This window comes from Pseudorca crassidens, chromosome 9, assembly GCF_039906515.1.
Source record: "Pseudorca crassidens isolate mPseCra1 chromosome 9, mPseCra1.hap1, whole genome shotgun sequence".
Taxonomy (NCBI): domain Eukaryota; kingdom Metazoa; phylum Chordata; class Mammalia; order Artiodactyla; family Delphinidae; genus Pseudorca; species Pseudorca crassidens.
In genome coordinates, this window is record NC_090304.1 from 90969116 (window position 1) to 90984862 (window position 15747).

Consider the following 15747-nt stretch of genomic DNA (forward strand, 5'->3'; position numbering starts at 1 on the left):
CAAAAAGAATGGAGGCAAAGATCAAGAAGATGCAAGAAATGTTAAACAAAGACCTAGAAGAATCAAGGAACAAACACCAGAAGAATTAAAGAACAAACAGAGATGAACAATACAATAACTGAAATGAAAACTACACTAGAAGGAATCAATAGCAAAATAACTGAGGCCGAAGAACAGATAAGTGACCTGGAAGACAGAACGGTGGAATTCACTGCCATGGAACAAAATAAAGGAAAAAGAATGAAAAGAAATGAAGACATCCTAAGAGACCTCTGGGACAGCGTTCAATGCACCAACATTCGCATTATAGGGGTCCCAGAAGGAGAAGAGAGAGATAGGACCCGAGAAAATATTTGAAGAGATTATAGTCGGAAACTTCCCTAACATGGGAAAGGAAATAGCCACCCAAGTCCAGGAAGCGCAGAGAGTCCCATACAAGATAAACCCAAGGAGAAACACGTCGAGACACATAGTAATCAAACTGACAAAAATTAAAGGCAAAGAGAAACTATTGAAAGCAACAAGGGAAAAATGACAAATAACATACAAGGGAACTCCCATAAGATTAACAGCTGATTTCTCAGCAGAAACTCTACAGCCAGAAGGGAGTGGCATGATATACTTAAAGTGATGAAAAGGAAGAACCTAGAACCAAGATTACCCGGCAAGGATCTCATTCAGATTTCATGGAGAAATCAAAAGTTTCACAGACAAGCAAAAGCTAAGAGAATTCAGCACCGCCAAACCAGCTCTACAACAAATGCTAAAGGAACTTCTCGAAGTGGGAAACACAAGAGAAAAAAAGGACCTACAAAAAAAACCCCATAACAATTAAGAAAATGGTAATAGGAACATACATATAGATAATTACCTTAAACGTGAATGGATTAAATGCTCCAACCAAGAGACACAGGCTCGCTGTATGGATACAAAAACAAGAGCCATATATATGCTGTCTACAAGAGACCCACTTCAGACCTAGGGACACATACAGACTGAAAGTGAGGGGATGGAAAAATATATTCCATGCAGATGGAAATCAAAAGAAAGCTGCAGTAGCAATACTCATATCAGATAAAATAGACTTTCAAATAAAGAATGTTACAAGAGACAAGGAAGGACACTACATAATGATCAAGGGATCAATCCGAGAAGAAGATATAACAATTATAAATATATATACACCCAACTTAGGAGAACCTCAGTACATAAAGCAACTGCTAACAGCTATAAAAGAGGAAATCGACAGTAACACAGTAATAGTGGGGGACATTAATACCCTACTTACACCAATGGACAGATCATCCAGACAGAAAATTAATAAGGAAACACAGTTTTAAATGACACAATAGACCAGATACGTTTAATTAATATTTATAGGACATTTCATCCAAAAACAGCAGATTACACTTTCTTCTCAAGTGCACACAGAAGATTCTCCAGGATAGATCACATCTTGGGTCACAAATCAAGCCTTGGTAAATTTAAGAAAATTGAAATCACATCAAGCATCTTTTCCAACCACAGTGCTATGAGATTAGAAATCAGTTACAGCGAAAGAAACATAAAAAACACAAACACATGGATGCTGAAAAATATGTTACTACATACCAAGAGATCACTGAAGAAATCAAAGAGGAAATAAAAAAATACCTAGAGACAAATTACAATGAAAACACAATAATCCAAAACCTATGGGATGCAGCAAAAGCAGTTCTAAGAGGGAAGTTTATAGCTATACAAGCCTACCTCAAGAAACGTCACAAATAAACAATCTACCTTTACACCTAAAGGAACTAGAGAAAGAAGAACAAAACCCAAAGTTAGTAGAAGGAAAGAAATCATAAAGATCAGAGCAGAAATAAATGAAATAGAAACAAAGAAAACAATAGCAAAGATCAATAAAACTAAAAGCTGGTTCTTTGAGAAGATAAACAAAATTGATAAACCTTTAGCCAGACTCATCAAGAAAAAGAGGGAGAGGGATCAAATCAATAAAATTAGAAATGAAAAAAGGAGAAATTACAGCAGACACCGCCGAAATACAAAGTATCCTAAGAGACTACTACAAGCCACTCTATGCCAATAAAATGGACAAGCTGGAAGAAATGGGCAAATTATTAGAAAGGTATAACCTTCCAAGGCTGAACCAGGAAGAAATAGTAAATATGAACAGACCAATCACAAGTAATGAAATTGAAACTGTGATTAAAAATCTTCCAACAAACAGAAGTCCAGGACCAGATGTCTTCACAGGTGAATTCTATCAAACATTTAGAGAAGAGCTAACACCCATCCTTCTCAAACTCTTCCAAAATATAGTAGAGGGAGGAACACTCCCAAACTCATTCTACGAGGCCACCATCACCCTGATACTAAAACCAGACAGAGATACTACATAAAAAGAAAATTACAGACCAGTATCACTGATGAATATAGATGCAAAAATCCTCAACAAAATGCTGGCAAACAGAATCTAACAACACATTTAAAGGATCGTAACACCATGACCAAGAGGGATTTATCCCAGGGATGCAAGGATTCTTCAATATACGCAAATCAATCAATGTGATACACCATATTAAGAAACTGAAGAATAAAAACCATATGATCATCTCAGAAAAAGCTTTTGACAAAATTCAACACCCATTTATGATAAAAACTCTCCAGAAAGTGGGCATAGAGGGAACCTACCTCAAAACAATAAAAGCCATATAAGACAAACCCACAGAAAACATCGTTCTCAATGATGAAAAAGTGAAAGCATTTCCTCTAAGATCAGGAACAAGGCAAGGATGTCCACTCTCACCACTATTATTCAACATAGTTTTGGAAGTCCTAGCCACAGCAATCAGAGAAGAAAAAGAAATAAAAGGAATACAAATTGGAAAACAAGAAGAAAAACTGTCACTGTTTGCAGGTGACATGATACTATACATAAAGAATCATAAAGATGCCACCAGGAAACTACTAGAGCTAATTAATGACTTTGGTAAAGTTGCAGGATACAAAATTAATGCACAGAAATCTCTTGCATTCCTATACACTAATGATGAAAAATCTGAAAGAGAAATTAAGGAAACAATCCCATTCACCATTGCAACAAAAAGAATAAAATACCTAGCAATAAACCTTCCTAAGGAGGTAAAAGACCTGTACTCAGAACACTGTAAGACACTGATGAAATAAATCAAAGATGACACAAACAGATGGAGAGATATACCATATTCTTGGATTGGAAGAATCAATATTTTGAAAATGACTCTACTACCCAAAGCAATCTACAGATTCAATGCAATCCCTATCAAATTACCAGTGGCATTTTTTACAGAACTAGAACAAAAAATCTTAAAATTTGTGTGGAGACACAAAAGACCCCGAGTAGCCAAAGCAGTCTTGAGGGAAAAAAACAGAGCTGGAGGAATCAGACTCCATGACTTCAGATTATACTACAGAGCTACAGTAGTCAAGACAATATGGTGCCAGCACAGAAACAGAAATATAGATCAATGGAACAGGATAGGAAGTCCAGAGATAAACCCATGTACCTATGGTCACCTAATTTATGACAAAGGAGGCAAGAATATACAGTGGGAAAAAGACAGTCTCTTCAATAAGTGGTGCTGGCAAAACTGGATAGCAACATGTAAAAGAAGGAAATTAGAAGACTCCCTAACACCCTACACAAAAATAAACTTAAAATGGATTAAAGACGTAAATGTAAGACCGGACACTATAAAACTCTTAGAGGAAAACACAGGAAGAACACTCTTTGACCTAAATCACAGCAAGATCTTTTTTGAACCACCTCCTAGAGTCATGGAAATAAAAACAAAAATAAACAAATGGGACCTAATAGGACCTAATAAAAGCTTTTGCACATCAAAGGAAACTATAAACAAAACAAAAAGACAGCCCTCAGAATGGGAGAAAATATTTGCAAACGAATCAACAGACAAATGATTAATCTCAAAAAAAAATATCAACAGCTCATGCAGCTCAATATTAAACAAACAACCCAATCAACAAATGGGCAGAAGACCTAAATGGACATTTCTCCAAAGAAGACATACAGATGGCCAAGAAGCACATGAAAAGCTGCTCAACATCACTAATTATTAGAGAAATGCAAATCAAAACTACGAGGCATCACCTCACACTGGTTAGAATGGGCATCATCAGAAAATCTACAAACAACAAATGCTGGAGAGGGTGTGGAGAAAAGGGAACCCTCTTGTACTGTTGGTGGGTATGTAAATTGATACAGCCACTATGGAGAACAGTATGGAGGTTCCTTAAAAAACTAAAAATAGAATTACCATATGCCCCAGCAATCCCACTACTGGGCATATACCCTGAGAAAACCATAATTCAAAAAGACACATGCACCCCAATGTTCATTGCAGCACTATTTACAATAGTCAGGTCATGGAAGCAACCTAAATGCCCATCGACAGACGAATGGATAAAGGAGATGTGGTACAGTGGAATATTACTCAGCCGTAAAACGGGACGAAATTGGGTCATTTGTAGAGACGTGGATGGATCTAGAGACTGTCATACAGAGTGAAGTAAGTCAGAAAGAGAAAAACAGATATCGTATATTAACGCATATATGTGGAATCTAGAAAAATGGTACAGGTGAACTGGTTTGCAAGGCAGAAATTGAGACACAGATGTAGAGAACAAACATATGGACACCAAGCGGGGGACGTGAAGGGGGGATGGTGGTGGGCTGAACTGGGAAATTGGGATTGACGTATATACACTAATATGTATAAAATAGATAACTAATGAGAACCTGCTGTATTAAACTGTTTTTTTGAAAAAAAAAAAAAAAGGATCATAGCCAGGGGACTGGTTCCCGGGTTGTAAAAACCTTCCAAGTAGACCCAGCATATCCTGTTTGTGGCCAGCAAGCCCACAGCTTCTCTGAAGTCAATCCAGACTTACAGGGCAAAGCTGTTTAACCTGGGCTCCAGGAAGATGTGGTAGGTCTTCAGGTTCCCTGGAACCCCCAGCAATTGTATAGAAAACTCTGAGTGTATGTGCATTTTCATGGGCCTGGAGAGCACCACAGCTTTCATCAGATCCTCAAAAATGATACACGACCCCAAAAGTGGTAAGCACCAGTGTTCTTGGGTACTTGGGTCTAAAGCTGGGCCTGCACTCGTTCCACACTGGCCCTTCAAGGACTCTGGGGTAGATGTCCCCAGGACTCTGCTTGGCCACAGCTAGGTGGGTGCTCACCAGCTTGTTGAGCAGGGCAGTAGCCTTAGCAGGGAACCCGGTGCTTTAATACTGTGCTCTCTCTACTGCCTTGGGCCTGAAAAGAGAGCTGTACTGTCAGCTGTAGTCACATCCTAGCCCCTGTAGGAAGCAGATTAGGGAAACAAGATAGGTGATATGATAATACACAGGTTTGTCCATTCTTGCTCTGGAGACATCATTAAAATGAGACTAAAGACATTAGGGGGGAAAAAAGGCAGAAACGCACACTGACAAAGTGAACAGGCAAGAGGTCACCAAAGGGTAAGTTATTTTAGCTAGTTTCTGGAAGATGGAGAACAGCTGCCAGACTGGTAATTAATGCGGCAGGGCTAAAGAAGCCTTCGTGTAGAGGACAGACGAGGGGAGCCCAGCTGGGGGGTAGCGGGTCTGTCTTGCAGCTCCATGGAGAAGATCGAGAATTCAAACCGCCAGCTACAGCAGAGGACAGAAGTAAGAGATGGGGGGACTGCATCTGGCAGCCAGGCATCTATTCCTCAGGCATAGAATGAGCCATTTTTTCCTAAAGGAATTGAAAGACCAGAGAAAAAAGTTTTGCTTTCTAGTATTTGAGAGTGCCACCTCTCCACCTGTCAGTGGATAAACTTCCCATAAACATAGTGTACCCAAACATACTGCTTTTTTCATAAATGTGACTGGAGAGCTAAGGGTAGATCTCACCAGGCATATCAGGAAAGCCATTCGAATAAATAGACAAAGCAAGGTAAGCAGAAAATTTTACTCTCAAAAAAGAGAGATGAAGTAGAAAACAGAAGAAAAAATAACTATCACTCGTGTCTTCAGAAAGATTCAAGATAGTGTTATGGCCATAAAATGGTAACAGAACTACTTTTTTAAAAATCAGAACTGGAAAATAAAATCAGTGAAGTCTCCCAGAAAATAGAATAAAAAGACAAAGATTTAGAAAAGATAAAGGAAAAGCTAAAAGTCCCAGAGGATCCATCCAGGAAGTCCACCATCTAATAAGGGCCCTGTTGATATCAGAGCCCCACGGGTGATACAGGGCAGGACTTTCTTGCCAAGGGTTGAACGCTGGTCCTGTGTGAAGCTGGAATAAGCTGGGCCTCTGTGCACCCGGGGGCAATGTTGGCGGCCCTTAGAATTGCCTACTCAGCAGCTTTATTATAAAGGACAGTACTTGACTTGCTATCAATTCCTTGGCCATTGTATTTTTAAAGTCAAGGTATTATTTTGCATCTAATATTAATGATTGTTTTTGCCTCACCAAACTACTCGTTGACTTTAAAAGGTCATCAGCATTTTAAGAAAAAAATTTCCATTGAGGTATAGTGGGTGTACAATATTATATATTTCAGGTGTACAACACAGTGATTCACTATTTTTAAAGGTTATGCTCCACGTATAGTTACGATAAAATATTGGCTATATTCCCTACGCTGTACAGTATATCCTTGTAGCTAATTTATTGTATACAAGGTAGTTTGTGGCCTTAACCCCCTGCCCCTTTCTTGCCCCTCCCCACTTAGGAACGTTTAATCAGCCTTTCTTTCTGCTTCACTCAGAGAGCTGCTGGCGTTCTTAGCCGCACCCTTGTTTCCTCTCCGAAAATTGTTGAGGAGGCCCTCAGAGCGGGAGTGGTGAAGAAAATGGTTAAATTCCTGAAGGTAAAATAACTTCATTGGTTACAACCTCCTGAATTTCCGGGAGTGTCATATTTTATTTGGGGAACAGAACTAAGGAGGGCTTTGTTCAGTTAAGGTTCTTCTATTTCCCCCCTGCTAGCTTCTAACCTTCTCGAATAGAGATTCCCTTCTGCCTGTCCACCCAGACTCTGCTCTGACCAGCAGTGTAAGATTGTTGAACAAATACTTGTTCATTAGATGCATCCGTAAAAGCTGCTTACCACTTAAACCTCACTTTAAAAACGTATGGCCTCTGTCCTCGAAAAAGATGGTCTGAGTGGCGTCAACAAGGTTTCTCAGGTCCCGGTTTTGTTCATGGTTTCCTGCTCATGACGCTTTATCCAGTTACCTGGAGAAGGTTGGAGATAACTCCATTTATGAGATATGTAGGCTGCAGAGTAACCGTGTGGCTTTTAAAAGGATGTTCAGATTTTCCCCGCAATATGAGTGCAGTGAATCTATGTGAGTTAGTACGAGAGTTAACTAGATTCTCCTGAAGGGGGAGGTGAGTTACTAGGTTGCATCTCTGGGTCCCGCCAGCGATGCATGTGTCCAGTGAGGTTCACTACCCCACGTTACTGTGGTGACCCCACGGGAGACTTACTCCTAAAACCCAGGCTGAGTGGCACCAGGAAGCGTGCTCTGTCGGGGGGCTGCTTCTGGGGCAGGGGGGATACTGAGGGGCAGCGTGGTGGGTGTGAGTTTAGGCAGCCACGTGGATGATGGCCGTCATTCACTCTGTATAACTCTTGCACACCCACCGGAGCCTGCTGGTTGCATGCACACACATGTGCGTTATGCACGCCTTCACACACACATGCATTTTAAAGACCCCACATGGGGTGATTTTAAGGGTTATGATTCGACAGTTGTCACCCCTTAAAATGATCTAGGTTCGTAATGTTCTCCATGCAGACCTGTCAGCCTGACAGCCTTCTCAAGTCAACCCTCATTCTCAAACGGTGAAATGACAAGGGAGGGCCTTTTCCTCCCTTTTTGGTACATCTGCCAGTCGACAGCACCATTCTGTTCTCAGCCACTCACTCCTAAGCCTTCCACAGGTAATTACTCAGGTGTACATGACAGGCCTACATTCATAGCGGGAGTGAGGGCCACGTTAGGGAGGATGTGAGTGGCACTGCATCCCAGCAGGGACCAGGCCCACTCGCCAGGAAGCACACGCTATTGTCAGCAGAGCTCTGGCTCAGAAGTCTAGGAAGCCACGAGCACAATCACAGCTGCTCACTGTGGTTTCTGGCCGAGAGCAACCGTGGCATTGATTTTCTTTTCCTAATTTCACTCTGAAATCTAGGCAGGAGGCCAGACTGCGTCACGTTATGCGGTAAAGATACTCGCCATCTGCACTAATAGTTATCACGCAGCACGAGAAGAGCTGATAAGACTGGATAAAAGTAAGTGATAGTTGCTTTAAGTGGAGCCTACATTAACCCAGAGGTTAATCAAGCCGTGAAGCTGCAAAGGGAGCTGCCGGTGAGGAGGGAGGAAAGACTGAGGATGATGCGTCACCCCCCGCCCCGGACTCAGGCAGTGTGTATGAAGATGACGTCACCTCACCTCCAGCTCTGAAAGCTCTCAATTAGCATTCGGCCGCGCACAGGTACCACATCCTTGCTGGAAGACTCAGCTGGGAAACAGCTCAAAGATAACAGAATCAAAGCTGGGAGCTACCTCCCCACTCCAAGTAAACTGGGATTGTTTGTAAAGCATTCTGCTTAGACTGACCTAACACGGGTGCTCTTCCTTCCCAGGGGAAACACCTTAGTGACCAAGGAGAATGGGAGAGGCTGAGCCTGTCTTTAGTCTAGTCACTGCCCTGTCATGCGGGGCAGGGGTCCTGCTAACGCTCTCCTTCCCACCTCCTCTGGGCCGCACAGGCGTGAACGGGGTTCCCCACTGAGTGGGGGGCAGGAACCTTTCCTGTAGAACCTGTTCCTGGCCCCACAGGTACAGGGTGCCAGCCCATGGCCTCCCACTCAGGTGGGGGCTGTCGGGTGGAGCTGAGAGCTTCAGATTGGGGATGTAGAGAGAACAGACCTGTCTGATGCATAGCCTGCATTCCCGGGACAACTGAGTCCTGCCAGGCTCTGCCCCGGGCTCCTGAGGTCCCTCAGAGACACAGCCAGGAGCCAGAGAGCTTCAGAGCACTCAATAGGGATTTGCCGAGTAAGTGACATGTCCATCCACTGCCACCTCCCTGTGCCCCCCATGTTCCACTGCCAGCCTCCTGCTTGTTCTCCTCCACCCTGTAGAGCTCGGTGTCCTGATGCAGCTGCTGGGCTCGGAGGATGAGATTCTGGTGGGCAACGCCACCCTCTGCCTGGGGAACTGCATGGAGGTGCCGCACGTGGCCTCGTCCCTGCTGACCACGGACATCGTGCTGGTCTTGCTGAAGCTCGCGGGCGGCGATGCTCAGAAGACGGCCGTGCAGCTGAACGCGGGCATCGCCCTGGGGAAGCTGTGCACGGCCGAGCCCAGGTGCACGGCGCGGCAGGGAGCCCAGCTGCTTCCGTGGAGGGTGCCCCCCACCCCCAGGGCACTGGGGAGAGCTCAGGCTGCAGCCGGAGAGGGAACCTGGTTATGGGACAGGGATCTTTCCGGGCACCGACGGCCGTCGTCTTCTGTCTGCTCCATTCCCGCAGTCTCCTCCAGCCACTCCTCTCTCCACCCCTCCTCCCTCGCACACCATCTCCCCTTCTCTCTGTCTCCTTTCTCTCTCCTCTGCTCTCCAGAAACAGACCTCCCCGACTTCATTTTTTTTTTTTTTTGCTTGGGACCTAAGCGTATGGGAGAATGTCCTGTAGGGTAAATTCTTACGCTGGAGAAAACAGACGAGGTTGGGGAGCGGCATGATTAAGACCACCCAACAGGCTTGGACAGGAGCCTGCGCTTGATCTGGGTATCGCGCCTCTCTCAGCCCAGGCTTCCGCCCCGCTCTGCCCCGATCTGAGCCGCTGGAACGCCTGGTCCTCACGTTCCTGGAAGGTGCCCACCTGTGGCTGAGCGTGGTGCCCTGGCACAGGAGGGGGCGCCTTCCATGGTGGGGAGGGCCTCTGGCCTGCCTGCTTCCTTCTCGCACAGGCTCCCCCTCCCACCCCTCCTCTGAACGAGAGGGTGGGCCTGGATGACGTCTACAGTCTTTTCGAGTTCTGTCTGATTGTTCAAATGGAAGGAATGGATAAAATCTTTCTTCTACAGAAAGCAAAGCACATCAGCTAGGATGGGCTCGCTGTGGCAACCTGCTGGGGAGCTCCCAAGAGCAGGTCCCGCAGGTCCCTGTCACATCTGCCACTCACACGGCGAGTGTCGCCGTGTTTTGTGGGCCTCCTGAGGGTCTCCCCACTTTGATCTTTAGGGCTCCCCAGGGCAACAGCAGCTGCCCTGTCCTGATTTCCCAGCCAGCTTCTGCCTGAGGGGGGATGCCTCTGGGGGCCAGGTGTCTGCACCCTGGCATTTATGTCCTGGAGTTTGTGTTCTGATTATGACAGGTTTGCTGCTGTACTGAGAGAGCTTCACGGGATGGAGATCCTCAACTCTACCATGCAGTACATGGACAATTCTTGAGAGACGTGGCGTCCGTGTGAGCTCTGGCTTGCTCCTGTGCCAATAAAGACTTTCTGAATATCCACTCCAGACCTGAATACTGATCTTCAGAGTGCTCGCCTGTTGGTTTCACTGGTCACAAAACTTCCCCCAGACTCTGGGAAGCAGCGGTTCTAGATAGGAACTAGGTTCCGCCTAACGCCCCACCTGCCCCTCTTGCTGTTTTCTGCTGGCAACATGCTGGAAGCATCAGGTTTCTCAGGAGCGGCGTTTTGGCCTCTGTTTTCCAGCTCTGAAGTGCCAAGACACAGCTGCAGCGGCGTCTGCGTGGTGAGCCTCCTCAGGCCTGGCTGTGGCGCACGGTCTTGAATTCAGTGGGTTGAGTGGTGGGTGTGGCTCCCCAGCAGGGAGTTCTGTAGGGTCCAGGGGAGTCAGTCCTGGAAGCATCACCCGCTGCCTTCCTCCGCCCCATGCAAGGATGTTGTGACCCCCCCCCCTTCCCTTAAATTGTCTTCTGCTTCTAGTGCCAGAGCAGTGGGGGATCGTTTCTGTCCTGAACTCTCACAAATACAGACATAATCTATTTCTCTAACCCACCTTGCTCTTCCACCCCACCCCCGAAAGGCACTGCTCCCTTGCAATTGCCCTCAGTCCACTCTGAAAATGACAGGGTCTCCTTTGGACCCCAAGTCCCTAAGCAAAAAGTCCAATAAGTCCCACCACTCTTCCACTTCTCAGTACAATCACTTGACTGTTTTAGGGTAGGAGGCGGGACCTGCACGGTAGAGTGAATGCCAAGTGTCCCAGACCAAAGTTCCCAAGGCCTGTGGTCCTACTTACCCTGCTACCTGGCAGCTGTGTGACTTTGGGCAAGACACTCAACCTCTCTGAGCTTTGGTTGCTGCTTTTGGAAAGGCTAGAGTAATACCTGTCCAACCTATCTCCAACATTACTGTGAAGATTGAATGAAGTTTTGGAGGTAAAGCCACGAGGAACTGCAAAGTGCTACACAAATATAAGAGATTTCTAGGCTCCATCTTGAGATTGAGGGGGTTGACTTTGATGTCATCTGCATTAAATTTAAGGCGGCTGGGAAAAGGTAAGCACACGTCCTTTAAGGAATCAGAACTGGATGTTTTTGGACCATGTAAGAAAGGAAATCCTCCTCCTGAGAGATTTTTTTCAACAAATGGGTCTTCGCAAGTGTGATAGCCCTTGGAAACCAAGAGAGAGAATTGTCACTTTGTGGGACTGGAAGGAAATCAGTAGCCCTGAGAGTCTCACTCTGGGATCGGGCTCACTGGAGTACTCTGTGTTGGTGCCCTACGGTCCCTGGGTGGCAGGCAAGTGACAGGCCACATTAGAGAGGCTGGGACTTGCCCACTCAGTCCCATCATGCGAACAAACACACTTCAAGAGGCTACTGAATTGCAGAGGGAGATGGCTTGGTGCTAACTAGAGCACAGAGAAGAAAATTAGAGGCTGCAAAATTTGCTGGTTTTGGAGAGATTCAGTGGAGCTTTAAAAATGGAAAAGCCTGCCTGTGTACGTAGCCAGCAGGCTTGTCTCCTCCGATTTGAAGTTCAGACCCCTCCTTCTCCCTCTCTTTGGCTGCACTCCTCCTCCGCGGCTCATGAAAATGGCTATTATACATGTAATCTCTTCCCCGAAGAGTGGGGAAAGCCAAATTATATTATTAGCTTTGCCTCGGAGAGCCTGCCAAGGGCAGCCATCCCTCTGCTTCGGAGGAGGGTCTGGCTGCACCCGAGGAGTGCCCTCCTCTCGCAGGTGGAGAGAGATGTTTACACACTGGTGTCTCCGTCTCGCTGCGGAGCCAACCCGCCCTAGCCTCGTCACCTCTGACACATGCTACCATACAGGGCTCCCAGGCAGCCTGGAAGAAACTACCTACGTGTTGAAGAAGGGACTCCTCTCCTCGTGACTGGAGCCCCTGCACCTCCTAACCACCCTCAGGATCGTGGCTTATTCCGAGAAGGTGGTCTGTTGGTTCCACGGGCGGTGGGATTGTCCATCCTAAAGAGATGTGACCGAGATGGAACTTAATAACCATCCTGAAGCCACAGCAGAGGTGTCAGGTCACGGATGGTGAACACCTGTCCTAGATTAGGTGACACCGGCTCTTCTACAGGGCAGCAAGGCAGGAGTGAGGTTAGATACTGGGAGGAAAGGGTAGGACATGCTGTTGTAGGCACTTTCCTGAGGATCTGTTAGGACAAGACCTTCCTGGCTTGGAGAACCAAAGGAAGAGAGTGCCACCTGAAGTATCCTGAGGCCAGGTGACGTTTACTCCTCATGACTTTTTTCAGCAAAAGTTCTCATTTTCTAAATGCCTTGAAAATACGGGCTCTTCAGAGGGCCCAGTAAGCGGAGAGAGTATTTGGAGGTGAGGAAAACATTTACAAGTCACTCCCTTTCCCAAGGCGAGAGGCTCTTGGTCTTCCTGGGCGGCGACTGGCCAGCCTGTTCTGCACCAGGCACTGTAACAAGTGCCTGAAGATCCAGCCCATATAAGCCTCACGAAGACCCAGCGGGGTGGGCATTAGCTCCACTTCACGGGTAAAGAAACTAAAATGTGAAGACAGTAAGTACTTCTTACCCAGGATCACCTAGCAGGTAGGTTAGGGAGTCAGAATTTGACCCCAGCCTGGATTTTAACACCTTCTACATTAAAAACATACCTCCACTTACTCAACGTGGTTTGAAGGAAGATTATCTAGTTTCTCCAAACCTCAGTTTCCTCTCTGTCAAATGGGAGGAACGGTCCCTACTTACAGAGTTCTTGGGTTTGGATATAACATATATGCAGTGCCTCGCACAGGTGACTGGAAGAGCAAAGGCATTTCCTTAAGAGTGACTATTATTTTGAAGCCTGAAATTACCGTGATCACGTTATCTGCCGCCTTCCACCCTCACCAATCTGCACATCCTCCTAGGTACTCGTCTCAAGGCAGGCAAGCAGCTGTGTGGCACTTATGTTTGCTCTTCTCTGCCTCCTATGCCTGACGGCAAACATGAGGATCCCTCCAGACTCGGCTGCCGACCTGCCTTCTTATACTACCTCGGAGGCAGGGAGGTCTGAAAGCCCCAGGGTGGGGCAGGGTGGGGTTCTGAGTAGAGATCACCGCAGCTCAGCGGTGCTCCTTGCCAGCAGCAGTGTGACTGGGGCCTTCCAAGGCCTGGGGCCGAGCTGCATTTACGCCAGCAGGACCCAGTGTACAGTGGGCTGGGAGCCCTATGCAGGAAGGGCCACAGGTGCTGGGATCAGTGCCCCCAAGTCCCCTCCCCAAACAGATGCTCCCTGTCACTTCCTATTTGACCTCAGTTTAGAATCAAGAAAACCTATTGATTCCAAGGACTGTGCCTGCGGTACCCACTCATCAGGATATTGAGAGTTCTTTTTCCCTCAAGCCCAAGCCCTGAGTGCCCTGGAAAGGAGGTGCGGGTCACAGAAGGACCCACAAGGGACAGCTCCCACTCCTGTTGCTGCTGCCATGTGCCAGGGAAGAGCTGGGCTTCTGTGATCTGAAGCCTGCTGGATGACATTCTATTTTAACAAGACCTCAAATTTGATCTCCATTTCAAGAAGGGGAAATGAAGAATGGGTTCTCCCTGGAGCCCGTCTGCCCCTTGGTCTGATTTGGCCCTGAGGCCAGGATCCCACTTCTCTGGCAGCTCCCTGGTCTCAGCTCTGGCCGGGGGCGGGGAGAGGGCCTTGGGCGCCAGCTGGGCGTGGGAGCAGTGACTGCTGATGCGCCCTGACAGCCACCCCCGCCTCAGGTCGGCCCAGTTCCACCCCCACCTCAGGTCGGCCCAGTTCCGGAGAGGGACTCCCGTCCCCTCGTGAGTGTGGCTGTCTGCCCGCTGTGCCTGACTGCGCTCAGCCTGAACATTCCTCCCCGTCACGTGTCTGTTGGTCTCCAGCTTCACACTTGCGCTTTTAATCTTCAGCAGCTCTATCTGCTCATTTAGATCCCTCACGTCCCCTCAAGCCACAAGTCCACACAGACACACGCACACACAGGCAGACTTCACGTGTCTGCATCCGAGAGATGAACTTCCATGTAAAATGGATGAGTTCACACGCAATGGGGATGTAGGCTAGATCAAAGGCACGGCAAGAGAGTGAGAAATGTTGGAATGAGTGATGAGGACAAAGGTTCCTAGAATGTCCAAGTTGAAAATAATTCAGGGACCATCTACTCCACTATCAGCTTTATTGGAAGCCATCTGATTTCAATTGCTAAATACAATTCACTGCTCAAAAATGTGTCACCCAGCCCACCCTCCCCCATTTTACAAATAAGGAAATCAAGATTCCAAAAGGCCAGGTGAGCCGTCCTCCATGTATGAGAGGCCTCTGAACCAAGGTGCAGAGAAGGGCAGGGACCCAAGGGGGCCGCTGGGAAGCAGTAAATGCAGCGGCCGGAGTGCAAGTGCCCCGCATACTGATGCCTGGTTTCAAAGCCCAGCTTCACCTCTTACAATTTCGTACCTTCAATTGCCTTGTCTGTAAAAAGTGGGGGGAGGTATGACAGCTATTCATGGGTTTATGGTAAGGATTAAATGAGATGATTTCTGTAAAGTTCTCAGCATCATGCTGGGCATACAGTAAGCCCTCGGGAAATGGTAGCTACTACTGTTGTCATTATATTGGAGTCAGCTGCCTCTGTAGATGCCCCCTCTCTGTGCCTGTGTGTATATGAATAAAGGGGTGAAAAGAATGCTTTTTCAATTTTCTGAAATTTTGCTGATAAAGCATTCACATTTTTTCACTTAAACTACTGTAAGATTTATATATATTCCTTACACTGGATATGAGTCAGAGCCATGATTCATAAGTTTTAGGTACAATTTAAAATAAGCATATCTATTATTACCAAAATTACACATGGCCTTAGCACATGACCCATCCAGGGTGATCTCACTGAGTCTTGGAGTTGGCTTAGTTTTAGGGTCATATTCTGGTACTGTTACCAAACCAAACTTGGGTCCACCCGCCTGCACACAGTAAAGCCAATCTACTGACACTGGGTTGTGGTGGAGGAAAGTGCAGCGTTTATTGCAGGTGCCAAGCAAGGAGTCCAGGCTGCTCATGCTCAAAAGACCCAAACTCCCCAGTGGTTTTCAGGCAAAGGTTTTTAAAGACAGGGTGAGGGAGCGGGGGGATTGTGAGGTTCATGATCAACTCATGGACATTCTTCTGATTGGTTGGTGGTGAGGTAATCGGAATCAA

The 15747-nt window shown here is 46.6% G+C and overlaps 1 protein-coding gene across 3 annotated transcripts in view; it reads left to right on the forward strand.

The window, feature by feature from the left end:
• The window catches only part of TTC12 (tetratricopeptide repeat domain 12), a 48486-nt gene extending 37908 nt beyond the window's left edge, over positions 1–10578 (forward strand). For all 3 annotated transcript variants that reach the window (XM_067751057.1, XM_067751055.1, XM_067751056.1), the window contains 4 exons: positions 6813–6914; positions 8245–8344; positions 9203–9428; positions 10439–10578. In XM_067751057.1, the coding sequence (XP_067607158.1) occupies positions 6813–6914; positions 8245–8344; positions 9203–9428; positions 10439–10514 (504 nt within the window). In that variant the 3' untranslated portion in view covers positions 10515–10578. The remainder of the gene's footprint in view (positions 1–6812; positions 6915–8244; positions 8345–9202; positions 9429–10438) is intronic.
• Positions 10579–15747: the final 5169 nt, after the last annotated feature.